General features: G+C 35.3%; 1 protein-coding gene across 1 annotated transcript; it reads left to right on the forward strand.

The window, feature by feature from the left end:
* The first annotated feature begins 2,721 nt into the window (after window positions 1-2,721).
* Gcn5 (Gcn5 acetyltransferase) lies at window positions 2,722-25,139 on the forward strand. The gene is made up of 20 exons (XM_085961279.1): window positions 2,722-3,056; window positions 5,560-5,753; window positions 7,630-7,762; window positions 8,404-8,549; window positions 8,690-8,914; window positions 9,001-9,050; window positions 14,337-14,502; window positions 16,528-16,666; window positions 16,955-17,047; window positions 17,792-17,997; window positions 18,287-18,419; window positions 18,691-18,763; window positions 18,854-18,929; window positions 19,050-19,194; window positions 20,570-20,730; window positions 21,008-21,085; window positions 21,244-21,390; window positions 22,348-22,438; window positions 22,767-22,893; window positions 23,856-25,139. Exons 1-20 carry the CDS (start codon window positions 2,972-2,974, stop codon window positions 23,920-23,922), a joined length of 2,535 nt encoding a protein of 844 aa, XP_085817405.1. The 5' UTR covers window positions 2,722-2,971; the 3' UTR covers window positions 23,923-25,139.
* Window positions 25,140-25,493: the final 354 nt, after the last annotated feature.

The raw sequence follows: 25,493 nt of genomic DNA on the forward strand, positions 1-25,493 counted from the left end.
ATCGATTCTTAAATTAAAACTTTTGTATAGATTTTCAACAAAAATGATCTCTATCATTTTTTTTGGGGTAAGTGTGTCATACTAATGTATGTAGAGCTAGTGATGTCCCGAAACAAAAATTACGTTTTTTATTAGGTATGTACTTAATTATTTAATGTGGTTATCTCAGCAACACGAGTGGTAGGTAAATTAATCAAAGGCTTTTGAAGATTAACTTATAATTTTATTCGTCTCGAAAGAGCACAAATACAAAGTATACAATACAGGAATGCAGAGTAACCCTAAAAATAGTCAGTACTTACATGACAAAGACGTAAGCACTTACAGTAAAATCATAACGATAAAGAGGTTTGTCGATTGTGTGCGGCGTGAGAATAAGTGTACGAAAGAATGAGTTAAATTTGAAATGTTATAATAGCTTCACCAAGAATTAACAGGGTAAAACATTATTTTTTTAGCTCGAAACAGTGAGCATTAACAAACAGTTGATGAAATTTAATATACCTAACATGATTATTTTCGTATTATTACAAAATTAAATAACAATCAGCAAAAATAAAATGTGGATACAAATAGAGAGTAAGATATAAAAGAAAAAATAATAATTAATACACAAAAACATTAAATCTCTAGTAACGTTTTGGGTCTCATTCTGGAATCATTCTTTCGTTTTTACTGTACTTACAATTCAAGTTAAGTGCTTACTTACAAAACTATTTATTCTAACTTAATTATTTCGAATTGCAATATTTGAAATTGCATGACTAGGTACCTACTGAATATTGTAACCAGAGATTTTTGTTTTGAAAATTATTTCGCCTCTTCGTCCAGTTGATGGTTGAGGCAATATGCAGATGACATTCTTTTCTTTCACTTCGTAAATGTCTTCTACTCTTGGAAATGAAAACATAGTTTCGTTTTCTTTTTTAATCGTCTTAAGTTTTCGAGCAAACTTTGTCAGAATTCTGTCATCTTGCTCAAGTTTTATTATAACTCCGAAAAAAGGTTTCACAGTTTTTTTTGTAGCAAATTGTACTACAATCCATTTTCCAATCTCTAACATTTCTGAATTAGATGCACCTGAAGTGTCATCAAACTGATCAAACATTGATATATTAAGCATATTAATTGAAGGATTGTTTTCCTCATCGCCGAGCAAATCATTAATATAGTCTTGCATATTATTATCTTCGCTTTCGTCACTTGATGTCCATGACAAAATCTTCTTCCGATGACATGGGTTGGTGTTTTTTTTTTGTTTTGGTGTACTTTTATCGGTTTCAATACCTTCTTATGCATGTAAGTTTTGTCTTGCAATGGCTTTATTTTCTTTTCTATTGGAACATTATTTTTCATTCGCTCGATGACATCATAACATGTAATCACTTCTGCTCCTGGAGCAACCATTTTTCTCTTATTCTTTAGCCTTACTTAGCCTTGTAACAGTAGCATTTCTATTAAAGTTTCGGTAACTTCTTTATTTGGTAATTGAACAACTTTGCAATCCAGAATTATAGGCGTATAAGAACATTTTTGAGTCGAACAGTCCCCATACAAATTTACGATTTTTTTTCTTCTTCAGAAAATTCGATTTATAGCGATTTTCTCTAATTCGAGTCCCTTGGATTTCGAATTATCTAGGTTATAAAAATTCTTACATATAAACATTTTATTTATATTACGAACATTTTCGATCTTCGATCGATATAAATAATGCGTCATGTCCCATCACTAGTTAAAATATTGACTTTGCAAATTCATAGAAAATATATGGGGAAGTGTGACACAATACAAAGGCACACTTACCCCACGTGTTTACTTTCGTGGGGGAAGTGTGTCTACTTGATTAAAGGTTTCAAATGCTTATAATTCAGTAAAACGATAACACAACGTGAAGCAGCGTATCAAAACACATATACCCACCAATTTTTACAACCATAATGTGCTGATTTCCATGTTTAAAAAAATATTTTAGTAACAGCTACCATCTCACTCGTCGACTTCAAATTATGTCGTCTGGAGAATAATCCATGTAGTCACCACAAAAAACATGGTATCGACACCATTTCCGATTATTTTTATAAATCGGTGACTTTGCTATCACCTTTCCATAGATGCCATCATCCAATTTGTAGTAGATACTGAGATATCTTAGTAGCTACACTTATCCCAAAGTTGCACTTACTCCGACCACCTTACTATTAGCTTCTTTTCTGCAGATGCTGCAGACAGTGTTGTCAAGTCAAAATTTAAAATTTCAGTAGAATTTGACAAAAAATTCAGTAGATTAGACAAAAACTACGTGGAATGTAATTAACGAAAGCTTTTTTTTTAGATAAATTTTATTGCAAACTTATTTTCGGAATTTAAAAAATTATAGTATTTTCGGACTTTTACATCGTACATAGTACGCGGGTCAAAATTATAGTCCAAATACTATAATTGTAGTACGGTTGGCATCACTGTCATAGACTATACTGACAGTGCTGCCAGATGACGTTTTCAAAATCCAATGGATTTAATACGTTTTTTTTTTCAAAAATATCTGTAGATTGTTAGAACATTAAATATTTGTTTTTATTAACTAAATTTAATGTAGGTAAATTAATAAATTATAAAATAATATAAAATATTAGTCGATGCTAGCAGCAGAAAATAAAATCGTAGACGATTGCTTGATTGTATGTTGGTATTACTGTCAAAGCAGCCAGCTGTCAAGGCATGTCAAGGTGTCAAGATCTATGGTGTTGGTGTCAAATCAAATCGACGCCAGTGAGCTAAGTGGAAATAGCCCGGCGGAATTTATAAATTATTGCAAAACACAATCACACGATGAACTTTTCTATATACTGCTCGCAATAAAATGCTTTAACAACACCTCAGTTTTCCAAAAATATACAAAACCAAGGTGTAAAGCAAAATAGGTGCAAATTATTTGTTGTCTAGTGTCAATCTGTTACTCTCAATCTCAATGTTATCATCAGACGAAATGGGTGAAATGCAGATGTCCTCCAGCGAACCGGAGTCATCCCATAGTCATCAACAGTCACAGGAAGGTACGTCTATGAATGATTACTAAAGAAATGGATATTAGTATGTCTGTTAATGATATTTGCAAATTTTATGGTGGCCTACACCAGCATTCTTGCCTTCTCCTACCAAAGAATTATTCTGAGCATTTATGTTACTGGACACAGTTCAACTTCAGTGCTCAACTTTATGAATTATTCGGTTATTTATTTCTATTGACGAAATGTTCCCAATTTTTTTAAACTTATTTTTATTGAAATCAAAGGTTTATCAGCCCAAAAATTTGGGCATATTGTTCTAGTTTGAAAATACAGTCGAATTCGGCTATTACGATCTCGGACATAGCGAGATCTCGGATGTAATGAGGAAACATTCGTTTACATTTTAGTTTATGATTTTCTCCATACATTTATTCAATGTTATAACGAGCAACTTATCGGATATACCGAGTTAAAAAATCGTAAAAATTTTCTTAAAACTGTTTATGTGTTGATCGTTTAAAAACATTTCGACCCTAAGCAATAAAATCCGATCGGACTGGATGACGCCGGGATCGTATTACGTTTATGACACTAGTTAAGTGTCTAAGTACCTACCTAATTGATGTTTTCGCCGAGAATATTGACAGTATCCACGCATAATTATTATGGTTGAAATATGTAAAAAATAAAGTATAATATATAACCTAAGTACCTGCGTTCATTACAATGAACAACTTCTTTTCTAGTTCATGATTGCCATGCTTGTTTTGGGGATTTTTACGATGGTTTTCAGATTTTTTATTTTCGACTTTTTTTGTTATGTGACCACTCATTTATCTTTGATATAATGAGTACCGCTTATAACGAGCAAATTCAGTCGGTCCCATCTTCCTCGTAATAACCAAGTTCGACGGTACTTCCAAAATGTGTTGCCCTTGAAAAACCCTGACAAAATTATACAACCGAACCTATTGATAAATACCCCAATAGTCAACCAGATATCTGTAAAAAAATATAAAAGTCTCCAAACGAGCAATAACAGCATTATATACTGAAGGAGGAACATTTCACATTCGACTTGGAATCATACAAAACAGGATTCTGGTGCATCTCCCTCCATTTGCCTCCTTGCTCTAAACGAGTATACAAAGACTTCAGCAGGGGCATTGATACGCCAGTCACATCTTTGCTAAACTCAGGAGGCTACAATTCCTTAAGACGCGTTGCGTAGCTTGAACTTTATAAGACTTCGCCACTCCATGTTCTGAGTAGGAGATTTTCCTGACAATCAACGACAACTGTGTCCAAACAGGTGTTTTCTTCCAAGTCCTGTATTTCCTCCACCCAAGCCAGCCTCAATACAATACAATGAAAACAATAACGTTAAAAACAACCATTTACGCATGAAACACAGAGAGACATTTATTGTAGTATTCCAATTATTGAATTATGGACATATTAAATTTTGTAAATGGACATCGCATAATATGAACAATTCGCCTTTGATTTCAATCGATTCAAATCTTTCAAATTCGATTTTCTTAAAACATACAACACCTGCACTAACCCATCCAATATTACTATGTTAATTGTACTTATTATACTTACTATAAGGCAGTGGCGAAAGGTGACTTTTGGAAAGAGGTAGATTGTGGGGATCTGAGAAAAAGAACACACTTGTCAGGTATACTTACGAGAAATAAGAAGATAATACGATATTTATTACTACTAATGAATAGGTACACACTAATGACAACGACTCACTAATTCAATGAAATTCAAAAACTCACTGATGACATAAAATTGAGCGATGAGTTTAAATTACGTATTTTTCAAAACATTTATACACATCAAAAATCATTGGATGAAATTTCTTTTTATTTTTAAAAACAATCTATATTTATCAATATGCGATTAAACGTCATAGAAATAGTTTTTTAAAACTATCTAAGTTATTATTAATTATTTTGGACAAAGTTCAGTCATGACAACAATATTATGCGCAAAGGTTTTAAGGCTCAGCGATAGGAGCCTACCATATTTCATACAATTTGATAGACTGACTGAGGTTACATGGCGAGGTACATTACATAATATATGACATCTGTCGTTGGCAAATTAAATTATTTTTATAGAATATGAAATAATCAAGTGATTATATAAATATGTCAATATGCAATTAAATATTTTTCGTAATTGTTTCCGGTATTGATTGGGTTAACCCAATCAATACCGGCAAGTTTTCCACTCGATAGTAGTAATATCTACTAACAAATGATGCAGAAGAGTGGTTTGAAGCTTTGCTTACTTGACTGCATCAAAAGTTTTTCGAAAAAGTCAATAGATGGCTGAAAATATTAGATTAATTACGGCCTGGAAAAAAAACCGGAAATTTCCGGGTCCGGTATGATAAGGGTTAGAAGGTAGGCTATAAGGTGCATTTGCCATGACATTCCGTTGAGAAACAATTTTCTTTTTTTTTAATATAGAAGTATCGTGAACTGTTAGCTTATATTTATGTGTACCTTTGTACTGTGATTTCTGATAGGTGTGGCAAGCGGCGGTGAAGAACTTTCAACCGGTAATGGCGCAACTCCAGCAGGGGGCGGGACTCCTTCAGCGGCCACCGACCAGGCGTCCCGTCAGTCAAATCTTCAGAGAATACAGCAGAGGAAGCAACAAGTGTACAATTGGCCACACAATAAAAAACTTCTCAAGCTGGCTGTCTATTCTGCATGCCAGGTTTGAGATTTTGAATTTAAGTTTGTTAGTCTAAATGTCAAGTAAAACAGGTGTGTAGTGGTTGGCTTCGTGTGTCACAAGAGAATGGTGGCAATACACTCTATTTAATTGACCATAGACAATAAAATGAATGTATGTCGGATGAATGAATAATAAATGTGGCTATATATAATATTATTATAATATCCCCACTTAATGAATGTTAAACTAAAATAATGTTATTATTACTAATATTATTAAGTCATGCTTTTGAGGTGGCACAGCTTTAGTCAAATTGTATGCTACCATTATGTTTTGCGTAGGCACATATTTAATTATTATTAAGTTGCTTTCCACTTTATCCCTAATGAAATGATGGCGCACATTGATATGTTTTGAGCAAGCTCGAAACACATCATAGTCACTTAGTTTTATTGTGCTTTGATTGTAACACGCAATAACAATTGATTTAATTTGGAGCTCATGGTCAAAATCGTTGCCTAATTGTTAAGCCACGTTGTTTCTTGTACAGCCGAAGAGAGTGCCATGTATTCTGCTTCCGTGCTGAATAATGTGACTGTAGGTTGTCATCGACTTCCCCATGAGAATGCACCTCCACTCAATTTGAAAACGTAGCTTGCACAGGAATGTTGTTTGTCAACAACAGCCCAATCTGCATCCGAATATTCATTTAGATTACTTAATTTGGAGTAAGCCAGCTTCGCGTCGGTGGTACCCTTAAGATACTGAAGAATTTGCCTAACTGCATTCCAATGTGCTTCACCATAATTTGTGTTGAACTGACTCACGTCATTCACGGAAAACACGCTACCTGGCCTCATCCTTTGCACCAAATATAGCAAGCTACCGACAGCTTCTTGGTACGGAACAAATCCTACAGATAACTTTTGGTCAGGGTCACTGGGAGTTTTCACCGGGTTATAGTTTTGCATTTCAATATATCCTAGATATAATTTCACTGGTCTATTGAAATTGAATTATCACCATATCGTCGCTGTAGGATTGGTTTGTCGAATAGACCAAATGTCAAATGTTCAGGAGACGAAAACAAATTTCATTATCCTATATTTAAATATATGGAGGTATTTAAATTGTTGTTTTTACAGCATATGAATGCTGTATTCATTACAAAGTAATTTAAATAAAAGGATGGTTCTGGTCTATTTAGATACAAAAAATCATTCTGCATTAATTAAAAGGTCGATTTCGACAAAAACGTATATTCGACAAACCAATCCTATAGCGACGATAAGTAATGCTGAGACCGATACAATGTTTTGCAGTGCCCATTTCTTTCATTTCGCAAGCTCTACTTAATGCTGTTTTCAGATTGAAAAAGTGGAATTAGTAATACATATTATGTTTTACACCCACGATGGTCGCGTGGCTTAAGCGCCGGTCTATAGTATCGAGGGTCCCAGATCCAATCCTGGGTCTGGCAAGTACACATATTGTTTTTCAATTTGTGTATGAGTCAGATTATGGACCTAATAGGTTGAGCAAGTGGCTGACATCCATTTCTCGTAAAAATAAAAATCTGTTAATACAAACCTCCACTCCGTGGAGGCCCATATGATCCTATTAGGATCAGACATGGTCGAAAGAAAAAAGAAGAATTATGTTTTATTTTAATTAATACAACGTGTTTTCACCAAGTTAACACCGTAAAAGAAAAATAAAGAAGTCACAATAAATCATTTCAAAACCTGGGTGTTTCTGTGATATTTTAATAATTGATACTAGTGAAAAAGTAGTATAGTTTCACTACTATTACACTACTGTCATTAGGCCTAATGCCCTATTGTAGTTTGTAGTGTTAAAATAAAAGAAATGGTAGTAAAAGATGAAAATATATTTTTTTGTATTCTTCTTCTAGACATCAGAGTGTAACTGTACTGGATGGAAAACTCCAGTGCCGCCTGCCAAAGGAAACCAGCGAACAGATGCCAACGCGACTCAACCGCTTGCCAACTTCACAGACCCGTGCCGGAATTGCAATCACAGCCTAGGTGATTAAATTATATTGCCTCCAATTTTGTACCCCAAAAATTGTCAAGCCTCATTGGCTGTCTATCTTGTATGAGGTCGATCAGCCTTTTCCGATTGCTCTCTCGCTTCCTGAAAGTGAGTAATTTTGCTATTTATCCGTCCTATCTGTATGACCTGGCCACTAAACCGGCTCAAATATGATTTGAAATCCACCGAATTTTAAGATTAGATTTTATATGATTTTTAATAAGAATTGGCAAAATGTAGTTTAGCAAAACCGAATCCTAATCTTTGTGAGATTACGGAATCGAAAAATATATGCGATTGCATGGTTAGATATTTGTTAAATTCATAGTGATAAGGTATGGCACGGATGGCTTAATTGGTATAGCACATTGGCCGGAATCCAATGGTTACAGGACAAACTCTGTTCCGTATCAAGATTTTTCAAAAAATATTTTTCCAATAGGTGAGGTGTTCATTAATCGTTTTTGTCTGAATCCTGTGGATTGAAAATTTTGTCCGAGATTGAAATCCTTCGTTTAAATGATGTGTTGTTCCTCATTTAGTGCGTTACTGCTTTTTGTTTATGAGTCCGTACTGAATCTATCTTCTCCATGTTATACTCTATTAGACGGATCTTTCTTTTTTATTTTAACAGAATGGCACGTTTCTCATCTGGCATCATGCTCCGGCCAAGAAGTGAACCGGTTGCTTGGGATGGTGGTGGATGTGGAAAACATATTCATGAGCATGCATCGGGAAGATGACCAGGATACCAAGAGGGTTTATTATTACTTGTTCAAGGTAGAGTCTTTTTCTTCTATATTTTTGAAATCATTATATTTTATAAACAACCATGACAACAATGAGACAATGAGAGTGGTTCTGTGATTAGAAATCATAAGTGAAAATGAATTTAATAGTATTTGTTTTTTGCATTGTAGTTACTCCGCAAGTGCATTGTGACAATGAGCAAGGCCCACATCGAAGGCCCGCTGGGTCACCCGCCGTTTGAAAAGCCTTCCATCGCAAAAGCCATCACCAACTTTGTCCTGTTCAAGTTTAATCAGCTGGCGCAGAGGGAGTGGCAGACCATGTATGATCTCGCTAAAATGTTTCTGCATTGTTTCAACCATTGGAATTTCGAATCTCCCAGTGTTAGAAAAATAGTTAGTAATTTTTTTTACTTATCTTCTCATATAATGTAATATATATTTTAACGGTAAAAATAACAATGTTTCCTTTCTGATTGCAGCAAGTGTCCAATCAAGAAGATGTTTCGGCATACCAAATAAATTACACAAGGTATGTTATGAATGAAGTCATCGTTATGTTTAAATGTTTCCGACTACTATGTGGTAGCTACATTAATCGGCTGTCCATATTTAAAACATAGCGAAGGACATATTTTCAACCACTGTAGATACCAGTTCTTCAATATGTCTTTCTTCATGCTCCGTCGGTTCCTTAGTGGTTTTGAATTTTAACAGCTGTGATGTTATCCTTTCCTTGCTAACTAGAAACTGCAATCAGGATTCGGGATTCTAGAATCCCAATTTTGAAAATGTTTGAATTCTGGGATTCCAAGATGACTCTATAATTGTTGATATATAGCCGTCTAATATAATAACATAACTAAATATTATAAGTAATAATATAAGAATATTATTACTACGGTTAACTACGGCACTGGCTGTCGGCCAATACTAAATACTAATTACAGTCAAATGTTCACTTGAGTGTCCGGCATGACATTAGTGTATAATCGAAGGTCTATTGTAACGGTCGCATAACAAAATGTAATCTATTACTCTGTATACTATTATTCATGAAGTTGATAATAATAAAGTTAATCATATGAAGAAAACCATGTTCATAATAGAACATCCTCTAAACGATCCATTATCCCAACATGGTAGCAGAACGTGGTTTAAAACGTAAAACCAGTGCTCCGTAAATTGTACCGCGGGTTCACGGTAACAATAATACAAGTGCGATCACAGCGGATCAGAAAACCGACCGCTTTATTAAGTGAAACGCAGTGGTGGCGTAAGGCTGCAAAATAATTCAAAAAAAAAAAAAAAAAAAAAATAAAATTATTATTACGAAAATGGCAAATCTAACGAAGATCACAGAGGTAAATATACCAATCTTCGAAGGAAGGAATTACAACAGCTGGAAATACAGATTGCTGAACATTCTAGAATACAACGAGTGTCAAGCGCCAGCAATCCGAACAATGGAAACAACAGAAAAATATGCGGAATGGAAAAAACTAGATTTAAAAGCCAAAACCATTCTAATTAGTGCAGTTTCCGATAGCCAATTAGAATTTATCAAGAACTGCGACACGACATTGACAATGCTGAAAAAACTAGATGAAATACACTCAACGAAATCAACGCCGATGCAGATAATCTGCAGGTCAAAAATCGAGGAAATTAAAATGAAAAACTATGCAACTGTCGATGATTTCTTCTTAGACTTTCAGAAAACCTGCAATGAATATATAAATGCAGGTGGTACTCTTCAACAAGAAGAGCAGATAAGATATTTAATAAAGGCACTACCATTAAGCTATAGTGCGATAGGTGATTTCATTGACATAGTTCCGGCGGAAAAACAAACAATGGAATATGTCAAATCGAAAATCAAGGAAAAAAGCCTAACAAACACGGAAAATCCACAAAAGACGAATGTAAGCACATTCAATACAAAAACAAAAACAAAAGCCCTGTGCTATATATGTAATAAGCAAGGACACAAGCAGCAACAGTGTTGGTTCGCAAATCAAACCGACAATCTACAGCAGGGATATGGGCCCAGCACCAGAAACAGCGGCAATACATCACAACAGCCGACGAACAAAAACAATTACGAGAAATTTGGATATCACAGAGGCAGAGGCACCAGATACCAGCGAGGCGGCAGCCGAGGCAGAGGCATCGAGCAGCAGCAACAACAACAAAACTTGAAGACGTGGGCTCTTCAAGTTAATCATCATAAACTCAGTGCAAACAGTGAAGAAACAAGTGAGAGTGAAATAAAGTGGCTACTCGATAGCGGGTGCACAGATCACCTAGTGAAAAGCGATAAGTTCTATTCAAGTTGCGTTGAGCTTAAAGAGCCAATCGACGTAAACCTACCCGACGGAAAAAAGTTGCGAGCAACAAAAGTGGGAAATATTGTAAGTTACTTTAAAAACCATAACAATGTTGAGCCAGTAGAACTAAAAAACGTCTATTTAGTAGAAGGTTTAAAGAAAAATCTGTTAAGTTTTTCAAAAATAACACAAAATTGCACAATAGTAGCGCGCGATTCAAACGCCAAAATCTTTGATAAAAAAACCAGAAACCTTATAGCAGTGGCTAATAAAATAAATGATTTATACTACATGACTAGCTGTGTAAAAAATCCTAAAGATTCAAGCAAGATTAGTACATACAATGATTATCCAAATGAAGCCTTCACAAATACAACGAGATTAACAAAAAAGGAAAAGTGGCATCGTGCGTTAGGCCATGTAAACTTTAGATATCTAGAAAAAATAGTAAAAGATAAGTTACTTGATGGACTACCAGACCATCTTGAAAAACAAGAAATGAAATGCGCGACATGTATTGAAAGTAAAATGGCAAATTTACCTTTTGAAAATCATCGCGCGAAAACAACAGCAATAAACGAAATAATACACACCGATCTAAACGGTCCGCACAATATTGTGGGCTATAAAGGTGAAAAATATTTTTTGACTGTCATAGACGATTACAGCAAATGTGCAAAAATTTATTGTATAAAAAATAAATCAGAAACGGCCGAGTGTCTCAAAAATCACATTAACTTTGTAGAGAATCAATTCGGGAAATCAATAAAAAGATTGCAATGCGATAAGGGGACCGAATATTTAAATCGAGAAATATACGAATTTGCAAACAAAAAGGGAATCGAAATTTTACCATGTCCGACAAACGTACACGAACTCAATGGAGTCGCTGAACGTTATAACAGATCAGCAATGGACATAGCAAGATGTTTAATTAAAGAGGCGCGCATAAGTAAAATTTATTGGCCCGAGGCAATAAATACAGTTGCCTATTTAAAAAATCGAACTATCGCAAATACGTGCGAGAATAAAACGCCTTATGAAATATTTTTCGGGGTTAAGCCGAAAGCCAAACATTTAAAAATTTATGGCTCAAGAGTTTTTGTCCGAATTCCGGAAATAAACAGAAAAAAATGGGACGATAAGTCACAAATCGGAGTACTCGTAGGATATACACATTTCGGGTACCGAGTTTTGGTTAAAAATAAGGTGATCGAGGCAAGACATGTGCAGGTTATCGAAAAAGGTACAAGACTAATATGCCTAGAAAATCAGACTAATGAAAACACTTTCGACGGAAATAACGAATCACAAAACCGTGTAAACATTGATCTAAATGAGCAGGGCTCGGAGATCGAATTGAGCGAAAGTGAAAATGAGCGTAAAAATGATAATGATAATGAAGTATTTGTTGAAAATGAACAGGCGAGCGAATCGGTCAAAGTTAAAACTAGACGAGTATCCGCACGCGAAAAAAAGACAGTTGAGCGTTACGGAAATCCTATAGCTCACTGTATATACGTTAATTACATAAACGCAAATGCGCCAAGTACATATGAGGAAGCTTTAACCTCAAAAGACTCTGACCATTGGCGAGCGGCGATGGATTCAGAAATTAACTGTCTAAATAAAAACAAAACATGGTGTCTAGTCGAAAAGCCGACTGATAAGAAAATAATCGATGTTAAATGGATATTTAAAAGAAAGAGCGATGATACATACAAAGCGCGTCTAGTAGTACGCGGCTTTCAACAAAGAGAACACTTGGAAAACGTTTATTCCCCCGTGGGAAAAATGTTAACTTTTAAAATTCTTGTGAGTTATTGCACAACGAATAATCTCTTCATTGACCAGATGGACGTTGAGACCGCATTTCTCAATGGACCAGTTAAAAGCGAAGTTTATATTTACCAGCCAAAAGGCTATCAAAAGGAAAAAAATAAAGTCTGCAAACTAGAGAAAGCGTTATATGGTTTGCGAGAAAGTCCACTTGCGTGGTACGAAACATTTGATGAATATGTAAAAAAATTAGATTTCAAGAGAAGCGAATACGATAATTGTCTTTATGTAAAAACCGAAAATAAGGAATCAATATATCTCCTGGTATTCGTAGACGATATGTTGATCTGTGGGAAAGACAAATTAAAAATTGACTTAATTAAGAAAAGTTTAATGAAAAGATTTACGATGAAAGACCTTAATGAGGTTAAAAGTTATATAGGCATCGATATTGATTACAATAAAGATCAAAACAACATGAAGCTAAGCCAGACAAAATATATCGAATCATTAGCCTCTAAATATCAGTTAGAAAATTCTAAACTATACGAAACTCCAATGGAGACAAACCTAAAAATCGATCAAGCGAGCGAAACAGATGAATCAATAAAATACAGAAACTTGATCGGCGAACTTTTATACATAAGCTCAGGCACTAGACCTGATATCGCGTACAGCGTTAATTACTTAAGCCGTTTTCAAAACTGCTACGACAAAACCCATTACAAGTATGCGATGCGAATTCTAAAATACTTAATAAAGACCAAAGATCTAAAATTAAGATATGACAAAAACGAAAAGAACGATAAAATTGATTGTTACGTCGACTCGGACTATGCGGGCGACAATATAGACAGAAAATCGACGAGCGGTTATGCTATTCGACTAAACGGAAATTTAATTTTTTGGAAGTCAAAAAAACAAAATGTGGTTACAAAATGCTCCACTTTCGCGGAATATATAGCACTGTCAGAATCAGTCACAGAAATTTTATTTGTGAGAAATATATGTAACGAAAGTTTTGATTTAAAAGTAAATACACCAATCAAAATTCACGAGGACAATAGCGGAGCGGTCGCTATTGCAAAGTTTGGAAATTTTACAAAAAACTCTAAACACATTGAAATTCAATTTCATTATGTAAACGAACATTACCAAAACAAGACGATTGACATAGTAAAAGTTGATTCAAAAAAATAATATAGCGGACATCTTTACCAAAGCATTGGATAAAACGAGCTTCCTGGAAAATCGTCAAAGACTGAAGTTAATCTAGTGTACAGATACAAAAGTAATTAAACGGCTAAGAGGCGTGTTGATATATAGCCGTCTAATATAATAACATAACTAAATATTATAAGTAATAATATAAGAATATTATTACTACGGTTAACTACGGCACTGGCTGTCGGCCAATACTAAATACTAATTACAGTCAAATGTTCACTTGAGTGTCCGGCATGACATTAGTGTATAATCGAAGGTCTATTGTAACGGTCGCATAACAAAATGTAATCTATTACTCTGTATACTATTATTCATGAAGTTGATAATAATAAAGTTAATCATATGAAGAAAACCATGTTCATAATAGAACATCCTCTAAACGATCCATTATCCCAACAATAATCTATATGAATTTACAATTAAATATATATCTTTGTGGTGGCAAATAAAATGATTAATGATAACTGTCAATTTTTTTACAGGTGGTTAGTGTTCTGCCACGTTCCAGCTTTCTGTGACTCTTTGCCTCATTTTGAAACGACTCTAGTATTTGGGCGGACATTGTTGCGAGCCGTCTTTAAATCTGTTTGCAGACAGCTGATGGACAAATGCCATTCCGAGAGAGATAAAATGCCGCCAGAAAAAAGGGTAAGTGTTCTTACATCACAAGAGTATTAAAATACGATTGAAATTAAGTGCATATAGTTTGTAAATATGGTGTACAGAAATAAAAGTAATCAATCAGGCATGCAAGAAAATGTTTAAACATTGAAGGATCGTGACCTAGATGATTTGGACTTCTGCCACGGTTTGGCTCCATCCCTCTCGGCAATCAGGGTCACGCAGAGCCTGTGCGAGTGAGAATCCTGTGGCATTCTTGATTTGGTCCGACCATCTGGAGGGAGCTCGTCCTCTCTAAGCTGACCAAAATAGAGACTTTCCAGATTTCTTCTTTGCGGGTCCAACCAGTCCGACGAAGGCAAACCAAGGACACATGAGTCTCAAATCTGGAGTTATTATTGAATATAAAAATGGATAGAATGCACGTAATGTTATGTTGCATGTAAACACAGTGGCATTGCCACTCAATTGTAGTAGGTATCCCGTGTTACTACAATGAACATTGAAATCAATTTTATTTTCGTTAACTATCATAATTGTTACGAGTCAGTGAAGTGACCAATGTTCCCTGTAAGGTGTGCGTGAACACACCTACCGAAATGTGTCCGCACACATGTTTTCATCCCCCGCACAGTCCTCACGCAAAAATATTGTAAAAGAAAGTTTCCCTTGTCAGATTTAATAGTAATAACAAACTACAGGTGTGTTCAGTCTACGTAACAAACAATTCAAGTGAATAATACGATTGCTTACACAGTTACATATATATAGTGCAATTATACTTTTGTTCATTCGGAAACAGATGATTGGGTCAAATGCATCATATGCTCCGCAGCAAATATGCAAGGAAAATTGACGTCTGGAAAGAAGTGGATTGAATGGAGGTTGTATCTTTCAAAAATGCATTTAAGTCAAAAAGTACACCGGGGTGCTATTACGAAATTGGAAAATTTGAAAAGGGACGGAAGAAACTTTGAAAATTATGACGGAAACACCAGAAGAACGAAAGAATAGGATTGAGATCGCTTGAGCGCATAAAATCTGGTTGCGATCTAGTCAAAGTGTTAATTGATAATGTTGATTGATAATTATTGGCTATAAAAACAAAAATGCTTTCTGTACAAGATATTCATAATCATATATCTAAGTACACATAAAAATGTAAATTTACTGCACTGGGTGACGAGTGACACTGCGGATTTTGTTAGTAGTACCCGAATACAAGTTGCATAGGACATATTATATTGAAATGATCCAATATGTGCAATATATCATTGCCAATGTTAGACATGTACTGTGTTAACTACTCTTGAATTGTGCAAATATACAAACATTTAAATAATATTAATTAGATTTTCTAATCCATGCTTGTAGCGTAGTTCGCCAGGGCAAAAATTTACTGGGTAGATAAAGCCATCGATGATTGCCGTATTATGTCGCATCAAATTGGAGAATACTGTCCGACAACAAGAAATCGGCGATAATAAGAAGTCGCTGTAGTCGCATATAGAAGACTTCTCAGTGACGTACTTGTCATGGCGGCAACGCGTGATAGAGGCGTGTTTATATAATGTTTCCGCTCTCATTTTAGATGCGATTCTTTTTCTTTGCAAAAACCAAAAAGTTTACTAATAATACTTCTAACATCACTCCTGATCGTTTTAGACATATTTTTCTTATAAAAAAGCTTCAGATGACGTAAATTGATAGATCCGTACATCACGTAAAATGAAAAATAAATTTGGAGGCGTTCCTCATTTGAAAACGGAAGTGGTAGCTGCACTGGAGGGGATTGTTTATTCACAGTTTTAACATGTGGACAAGATGTTCTTATTCAACAATAGTCGCTCTACATAGGGTTCAGTGGAGAGATTTATCAGAGAAAGCCAGCATATTCTTTGGCTTATTACGCTAGTGATGATGATTTGTTTTTTGAAAAAATATTTTATAGCGACCTTATTTTACTAATAAACACAAATGAATAAGTAAACATTACAATTAACTGCATTCTTGATTGCCATGATTGTAAGTATATCATTTAATTTTTCACAGGTACTAGTGCTGACACATTTCCCTCGATTCCTCGCACTCCTGGAAGAAGAAATCTTCAGTGCCACATCCCCGATTTGGGATCCGGAGTATAAACAGGTTCCGCCCAGCCACCTACAGGCCATATTGCTCGACAGCAAAGGTAACGGTGTAAAATGAAATGAAATAGTAAAACAGAGAACATTGATATATTTTTTAATTACCCAAATTTACAGCAGAATTTCCTCCTGCTTCTGAATCAATGGGTCACAGTTTCAAATACCGCATGTGACAAATCCACATGTATTACACGATAAAACAACGGGTCAACTTCCAAAGTTTCGAAGACTAAGTTTTAAAGTAAATTAGCAATGTTCAAGTGTGACAATTTGGCAGACTATACTGATTTAGCAATTTAAAAAGGTGATAACTCATTATATAATGTTAACAGGTGCGCGTGTGAAAAGTAGCGGGGAGTTTGAGAAAGTGAACATCACGCCCAGCGATAGCAAAGATGGATACACGACCATAACACTCAGCGCAGGTAAAACTCAAAAATCTGTCTTAACAATATCTAATAATTACAATGGTTATGTTATATGTAATAGCCAAACCATTGATATAGGTACGGAAAGTTTGTCTAACTTCATGTTGGCTGTGATCTACAATTAAGTATCAAAACTCACAATGATCATCACAAAGACATACTCAATTTTTCATTCGGTTTTGGGCACTCATTGCACTCATAGTCAAACTATCCTACTCCGCAATGGTAAAAGGAAACTACACCTCAGTTTAAAACGCGGGGATTCACATCTTCTCTTTCTCTCACTCCTGTGGCAGGCTGTGAGTGATACAATATGAATTAAGTGATATCCTTATGGTTAATTTGAAAACATCTTCCATGTTAGCTGGTTAAGAAAATAAATATAGCAATGGTTAATGGTAATAAGGTTTAATTGAATTTAAAAAAACTGGCCGATATCGTGGACAATTTGTATTCTTAGTTCAATGAAAACAAATAAGTATGACTGATAATTATGTACCTGACAGGTAACACAAAATTAATGTAAACTGGCCTACCCTACCAGGTGTGGTTATAACAAGGTACAGATCTCACGTGTGGAAAATTATGGCATAAACTTAAACACGTGTTCTTCATCATATTATTTTGCCCTCTTCAACTTGAACAAAAACTGCTCTGTCTGACCATAAGTGTCTATCAGTCGCTGCTGTGGATCTGACTCAAAACGTTATCTATCGTTGAACTTAATGTGTATTCCTTTAGGTGGTGGCAAACAATCAATGCATGAAGGCAAGCGTATTGCCGGCCAAATGCCGAGCGGTGCATTTGAGAGCAACGGAGTTGGCCCCTCAGCGGCAAAGAAGAGGCGGTTCGCAGATCTGGGAGAGTCCCTCGAAGACTTGACTGATGATACTGTGGCTGAGATCGTTAATACTATCAGCGATCCAAACTACATGGCTGGACCGGATGTGAGTGTCTTGTTTAGTTTTATTAATTCAAGCATCGACTGGAACATGTATTTTTGGCCAATTTAGAACATTGATCAAATTGTAGCATGTCTCTCCTATCCTGGGCCACTCGTTTCCGATTACCAATGCCTTGGACGTTTAAACACTAATAGAGGTTGATGGCGTACGCCTACGCCATTTCTACCTTCTATTTTTTCCAGTAACTGGAGTAAATTTCCATAATTCTCATTGTTGAAAATATGGTCAAAGTATGCTGCGTTTGTTTCACTGTATGTATTATTTGTTACAGGCACTGTTTCAAATTAGCGCACCTCGAGACGAGGCGGCAAAAGTGGAAGAAGCGAAAAAGCTTATTGAGTTTCATGTCATTGGAAATACACTAACGGGACCCGTCAATAAACAGACCATGCTATGGCTCATAGGTAAGAGAAATTGCTTGAAGAAATGTACTGATAGCAGTGCTTTTTTCTGTATACACTGGATTCCCACTTTTTTTTGAAATATGTATTTTAAATTTGATTTAATTATGAAACTAAAAACACAATATGTATGTATAATACTTATATTTGAAAACATACTTGAAAATAGTGAGGTATAACTGTATCCACTTGTAATGCTATATTTTGTGTTATTAATTTTGTTTGTACCGATATGTGTAATGTAAATTTAACAATGTATTTCTGTTTATTTCAGGACTCCATAATGTTTTCTCGCATCAATTACCAGAGATGACAAAGGAATACATATCGCAGCTCGTTTTTGATCCGTGCGTACTATCATTGCTTTTTAACTGAATATGTACATATTATCGATCTCTTACTTGACTAATATATAATGAATAACATTTATGTTGTAGGAAACATAAAACTTTGGCTCTCATCAAAGAAGGCAGACCAATCGGAGGCATCTGTTTCAGGACATTCCACACGCAGGTAAATAATATTATTAATACCTATGTATCATCTGTAAGATTGGCAGTTGGACCCCATTATTTATTCCAAGGCTGGTGACCAAATTATGTCTCCTTAAGTATTGAATGTTTGCCTTTCCAGGGCTTCAGTGAGATAGTTTTCTGCGCTGTCACGTCCAATGAGCAAGTCAAGGGATACGGCACCCATCTAATGAACCACCTAAAAGACTATCACATTCGGAATAATATTCTCCATTTCCTGACATTTGCTGATGAATTTGCCATAGGTATACTTTTTTTTCCATTTCTTAGCGATTTTTATTTAAGAGCATTCATAAGTGAAACGGCAAATAATTTTCAACAATAGGTGAGACGAAACTTTGCATTCGTCACCAATCGCCGAGCGGCATTTGAGGTGAGAGCTTGTCGATTTTTTTTGTGATGGCGTCGTTAGAATATATTTTTATATCGTAGAAAGATGACTAAAAAACATTATGGCTGTACTCAAAAAAGAAAACATGTAAATGAATATATTATTATTATTATTACTAATATAACAATAAACATAACACTAAATGGACGGATGTTGAATTTTTATGAGAAATTATGTTCCGTTCAGCACGCGTTATTAGCACAATCCGCGCGTCGCATAGTTACGATCTTTTTAGATCATGCCTCAAATGAGGTATAGCCTAGTATATTGTAAATAAAAAGTAAATTAAGTGATAATTCAAGGTTTCAAACTAACTAAAAATCTAACTACTATCGAACAAGATCTTCTTGTCAACGTGTTAAAACTGTGAACTAAGCCCCTCCTACTTTTAACCGCACTTCGACTACAACGACCTTCGGTTATCGACGCGTTGTCCACGTGTTAAAACTGTGAACTAACAAGCCCCTCCTATTTAGTTAATCGCACTTCGACTACAGCGACTTCCGGTTATCGCCTAGATCTTCTAGCCGGACAGTACTTAGGGCCATAACCCACTGATACAACATGTCGCATGCGTTTTTCTAAGAGCGATTCAGTGCCTCATCAGTGAGTTTTGCACTATTTAAACACACACAAATTCTAACCGCTCGCGATACAACACGACATGCCACGCATTATAGTTATGGGTCAGTGGGTTATGGCCCTTAAATATGAATGTAGCGTAAAGTTAAAATAGATTACTTAATATGAATACGTGTATTAATTAAGGCGCCAAGTACCAAAAACATAAAAACTGACATTTTTATAAAAAAATGTTCTACATACCAACGCCAATAACTTCAACTATAGTCTAAGTGCCTCAAGCAAGTCAAAAAAATACAGCAAAATAATTAAACCTGTCGACGTTGTGAGTCCGTTGGCGTGTTTTATTTATAATGGTGTAAGTAGCACTGCAGTGGTCAACGGCATTCAATATAAAATAGCCGACGATGGTGTGTTGACACTTGCGAGTTCTTAATACCTAAAATTATAGAAGCTGCCGTGATTGCTTCACACTGTAAAACTACATTTTTCAAAAGGTCTTCTTCATGAAATTTTACTGCAATGACTCGGTATTTTGTAACTACAGGCAATACTACTTTTTGGTACTTAGAGCCTTATTTAATACACGTATTCATATTATATAATAGAATAAATTGATTATATTTATTATAATGGAAAAATTTCAGGCTATTTCAAGAAGCAGGGATTTTCAAAGGAAATAAAATTACCACGGGCGATGTATCAAGGATACATCAAAGATTATGAAGCAGCGACACCTATGCATTGTGAACTTAACCCAAAAATTGTATATACTGAATTCACTGGAGTAATAAGAAAACAGAAAGAGGTAACAAATCCAATCATTCAAAGATCAAATCATTTTTTTCTTCATTGAACGTGATTAAGTACAATAATGCGAAATTAATTAAGTACCCAGTTTATACGGAATTCACCGTAAATCGAAATATCCACTAAAATATGGTTCCGCTAACATAATTTTCATATAAATCATATTATATTTGTTTTAGTGTTTTGATCCGGTCAATTTCGGACTACGTAATTGGGTTTTATTGTATATCATATAAAAAAAATTCTAATTATGTATTCATGTTTATGGTTTACAGATTGTAAAGAAACTAATCGATATGAGGCAAAGAGAAGTTCGTAAGATTCATCCGGGGCTGACTTGTTTTAAAGAAGGGGTAATTATAACATAACTATGTCATTCTTTTTGTCTAATAAAGATACTTCAATTGTTGTCATTAAAATTGTCACTATGAAAGCAAAGGCTGGTTTAAGAAAAATTACAAATCTATGAATGTCTGTTTATCAATCTCAAACCTTCAAATCTGTTCTGTAGGTAAGGAGTATTCCAGTGGAATCAATCCCTGGCCTCCGCGAAGCGGGTTGGCGTGCTGCGGCTCGACAGACGCGTGTGGCAAGACTTGCCGAGGAGCCGGCTGATCCTGACTCTTTGGCCACCGCTCTCAGAACCACACTCACTGCGGTAATTATCCCATATGCCATTAATTATTATTATTAAATTGAATATTTGTATTGTCTAAAGGGGGACGAGCAAAATAATACAGTCGAACTTGGTTATTACAAGAAAGATGGGACCGACTGAATTTACTCGTTATAAGCATTACTCGTTATATAACATTTTTCACGCCACGTTCTAATTAAGCATAGAACATAAAACATCTGAAAACCATCGTAAAAATCCCCGAAACAAGCATGGCATTCATAAACTACAAAAGAAGTTGTTTATTGTAATGAAGTGCTGAGCCGCCAGCGCTGGTAGGTACCTACTGATTTCACAAAGCTTGGATTTTTTCCATGCAATTTCAACCGTATGCGTGGATACTTTCAATATTGTCGGCGAAAACACCAATTACATAATAATAACGTAATCCGATCCCGGCGGCATCGGTCTAGTTAACTGCCCGGTCTGATTTTATTGCTTACGGTCAAAAATGTTGTTTTTAAACGATCGACACATTAACAGTTTTGCTCGATATACCCGAGAAGTAGCTCGTTATACAAGTGAATAAATGTATGGAGAAAATCATAAACTAAAATGTCAACGAATGTTTCCTCATTACATCCGAGATCTCGCTATTTCCGTGATCGTAATAACCAAGTTCGACTGTAATTACATTTCAAAAACCACTGTGCCTTCGCTTAAAGGCAAAAATGAGAGCTGGCAAGGACCAGAAGAAAGAAATAAAACATAGAACGCCAAAGGTTGGTAAGTCTCAGAATCATGTTATGGAGTAATTTCAATTTGAAAGTTTGACATGCCCTTTAAAATCAGGCAGAATGCTAATTTCTTTGTGCTTTATGTGCATGTTATCTTATCGACATACCAATTTTCGGCAGCAGCCACGATATACAAATGGTTGTGTGGAAATTCTGCAATAATTCATAATTAATAGTTTTTTTTTTGTTAATATTGTTACAGGTAAAAAATCATTCTGCCGCATGGCCTTTCCTCAAACCCGTTGACAAAAATGAAGTACCTGACTACTACGATCATATCAAATATCCGATGGGTAAGGAAAAACGTAATATGCATTTTGCTATCTCTCCTCATGAAAGGCTAAAGAAACATCTGTTTTAGAATTTGTTACTAATTAGACGTCTTGATTTTGTGAAAGTTGACTAGGTTTGGACAAAACTTTTTTTAGTACTTGGCATAGCATTAATTTACAGACTGCAGTAGACTTAATTTTATAACAGTAACATAAGGGTAAAATAGTTTATTCTATTGTATATTATAGCTATCGACTCAAAAACTATATTTGTGGAATTTAGTATTAATAATATTATATTGTTCCACGTATTTTTATGCTTTAATTTCAATATCTTTTTTGTTTGCAGATCTGCGCACCATTGGAGAGCGTTTAAAAGCAAGATATTACGTAGCACGGCGTCTCTTCATAGCAGACATGACCAGAATTTTCACAAACTGCCGACTCTACAATTCCCCAGAGACTGAATACTTTAAGTAAGTTCTATGTGTTAAAGGTCTCGTAACGAGAGTTGAGGTGAATACAATACTCACACAGACGCATTGCTTGCAAACAGTGTGTTTCAAACTTGCAAATCGACTTAAAAAAAGAGATTCTTTGTTTGACTTCGGAAGTTTGATTTAGTAAAAAAATCATTATTTTTATTAGGAAAAATGAGTACTCAGTATTTACTTATTATGATCCTAAAAAATCATCTATATCACTTATTTCTCCACTGATAGAAGACTAACCAACATCGGTTAAATTATCTTAGATTCAAATTTTTTTTTCCTTTCGGACTTTTTTGAAAATATCTTTGAATATCTGCTGATTAATGATGTTAACTTCTTCTACATGTCAGGTTTGGACGGAATCCATTGTGAAATTAACATTTCTAGTAGCTACGCTTCTTTTTATGATTCTCCAAAAGAGTTCGATCAGGTTCAGTTCCGATTGGTATGGGGCAGATGTAGCACTGAGTGACCATGGCGTACTAGCAATTTGTCCAGAATGTATTCCTTGAATCGTGGGTTTTGGAGCTTAATAATGTCATACAATATCGGTTTAATGTTTTTGGGTATCATGAGAATTATTTTATTAAGCTAGCGAAAATGTATCTAATGATTCAATACTGACATAATATATGACTAATATTCTGGTTGGACAAAAGTTTTCGATACTTTTTTGACGGCCCTAGCCGCGTCTAGTTTATTGTCACGTCTCTGTCAAAATGGTTTAACATATTATATACACAGGGGAATCAATCAAATTATCTGTTTGATATGCCAATTGATATTTATTGATGCCACTTCTTGGTGGAAATTGATTAAAATTTCCTTAAGAAATGATAATATACAAATTTCAGTACCTATGTTGTGGAAGTGGAAGAGCTCTCTTCGATGTGTACATATACATAACAGTTTAATAATATTATTGTTGACTTACTATTGTTTTGCAGGTGTGCCAACGCTCTAGAGAAGTATTTCCAGACCCGAATGAAAGAAGTCGGTCTGTGGGACAAATGATCAGAGTTTAACTTTGATGATTTTTTTATGTCCGAAATAAAGCAGTGCATCACCCCCAAGCAGTCGGCCACCTCTCTACAACAGAACTTGCAATACTCCACGACCGTGACCGGAGGTAACGCCGCTTCCAAGATGTCGATTCTTCTGAACCAGGAAGTTATGGGACATAGGAAATCAGACGCGACGGACAAGCCGGGACCCTCGGGCTCCGTCGTCAGAATCACTCACACCTCGGGCAAGAAACCCATTTTCCGGGGGCCGATCATGCAAATGAACGAGGGCATTATGCAAGGTGTAAGCGTCGGTAAAAGTGTGGAAGGCTCCAGTGGGGTGTACTGCACTAGTTTTAATTTTTGCGTGGTCAAAACGGAGAATGTGAATAATACAGACGACGATGACGACTGATGAGGTTGTCTCAAGACTTCAAAACAGCCTGATTTCTCTGTTTGCATCCGTGAACTGCCACGTAAATGAACTAAATATAATAATATTACATTACAGGAATGTGTTAAGACTACGAGAAAATGAACATTGTCGAAGTGTATTTTCTTAAAACACAATCGGAGAAGAAATCCTATTTTATCTTGAATGATGTAGAAATAGCTCTAATTTTGTTATTGAAGTGTTTTCGTTTGGCAATTGAAACTTATGACCACTGTGGAGTCGAAAGTATGAGTAGCTCAATATTAATAGTTGAAAGTTTAAGGCCTGATCTAGACAATGCGTTGATTTATATGAAACTTTGGCTTTGGGGTCTAATTGCTGTTGGGTGAGTTTATCGTGTATTGACATGCCAGCCATTAAAACCACTAGTATGGGTCAAAGCATTGTTTATGGTCACCTTTATAATAGTGATGTGCTGTGATTGTTGTCTATAAGGACTTTTGATAAGGTAAGCACATTTTAGAAACTGAGACCGGAACTAGAATTCAGTTTTTGCAGTTGTAATATGTATTGTAAATATGTTTTAAGTGAAAATAAAATGGACCTACGTACATACATTTAAGAAAACATTATTGATTGATGAAGTGGTTTGATTTTGCAATCCCCAGTAGCATTTCCACCAATAAAAGGGTTAGCCTATCATCAGACACCTTAAAACCTGGCATAGATTTTTCTAGTTGGGATATATGAGGCGTATATTATCAAAACCTGCTTAACTCCACGAACACAATTGTTGGCAAAAGCGAAAAAACTGCTGTGGGCTTAATTATTGCAAAATATAAGAAAAGATAAAATTAATGAATAAAGAAGTAGATAATAACACGTCACCTGCCGGGTTTTAATTGGACGAAAAATCAAAATGGCGGTTTTTATCTCTGATGTCATTGGTTGTATAGATATGAGTCTATTTTGAAACTAAACCATTAAGGATTTGAGCACGATTTGATACTGAACATGATTTTCAACATGAATTATCTCTGTATTTAAAGCAGTTACGCAAGCGAATGAATTTCTATAGGTATTGCCATAGAGAACAGTTTGGCATCAAAATTTGAAAAAACTCGAAAATGGTCGTTAGGTACGAGGGTGGGTCAATAAGTCCTTAGAAAAGCCGACAGGTGGCGCGA

This window comes from Rhyacophila brunnea, unplaced genomic scaffold (assembly GCF_057557595.1).
Source record: "Rhyacophila brunnea isolate RB1 unplaced genomic scaffold, BYU_Rbru_1.0 scaffold_12, whole genome shotgun sequence".
Classification (NCBI taxonomy): domain Eukaryota; kingdom Metazoa; phylum Arthropoda; class Insecta; order Trichoptera; family Rhyacophilidae; genus Rhyacophila; species Rhyacophila brunnea.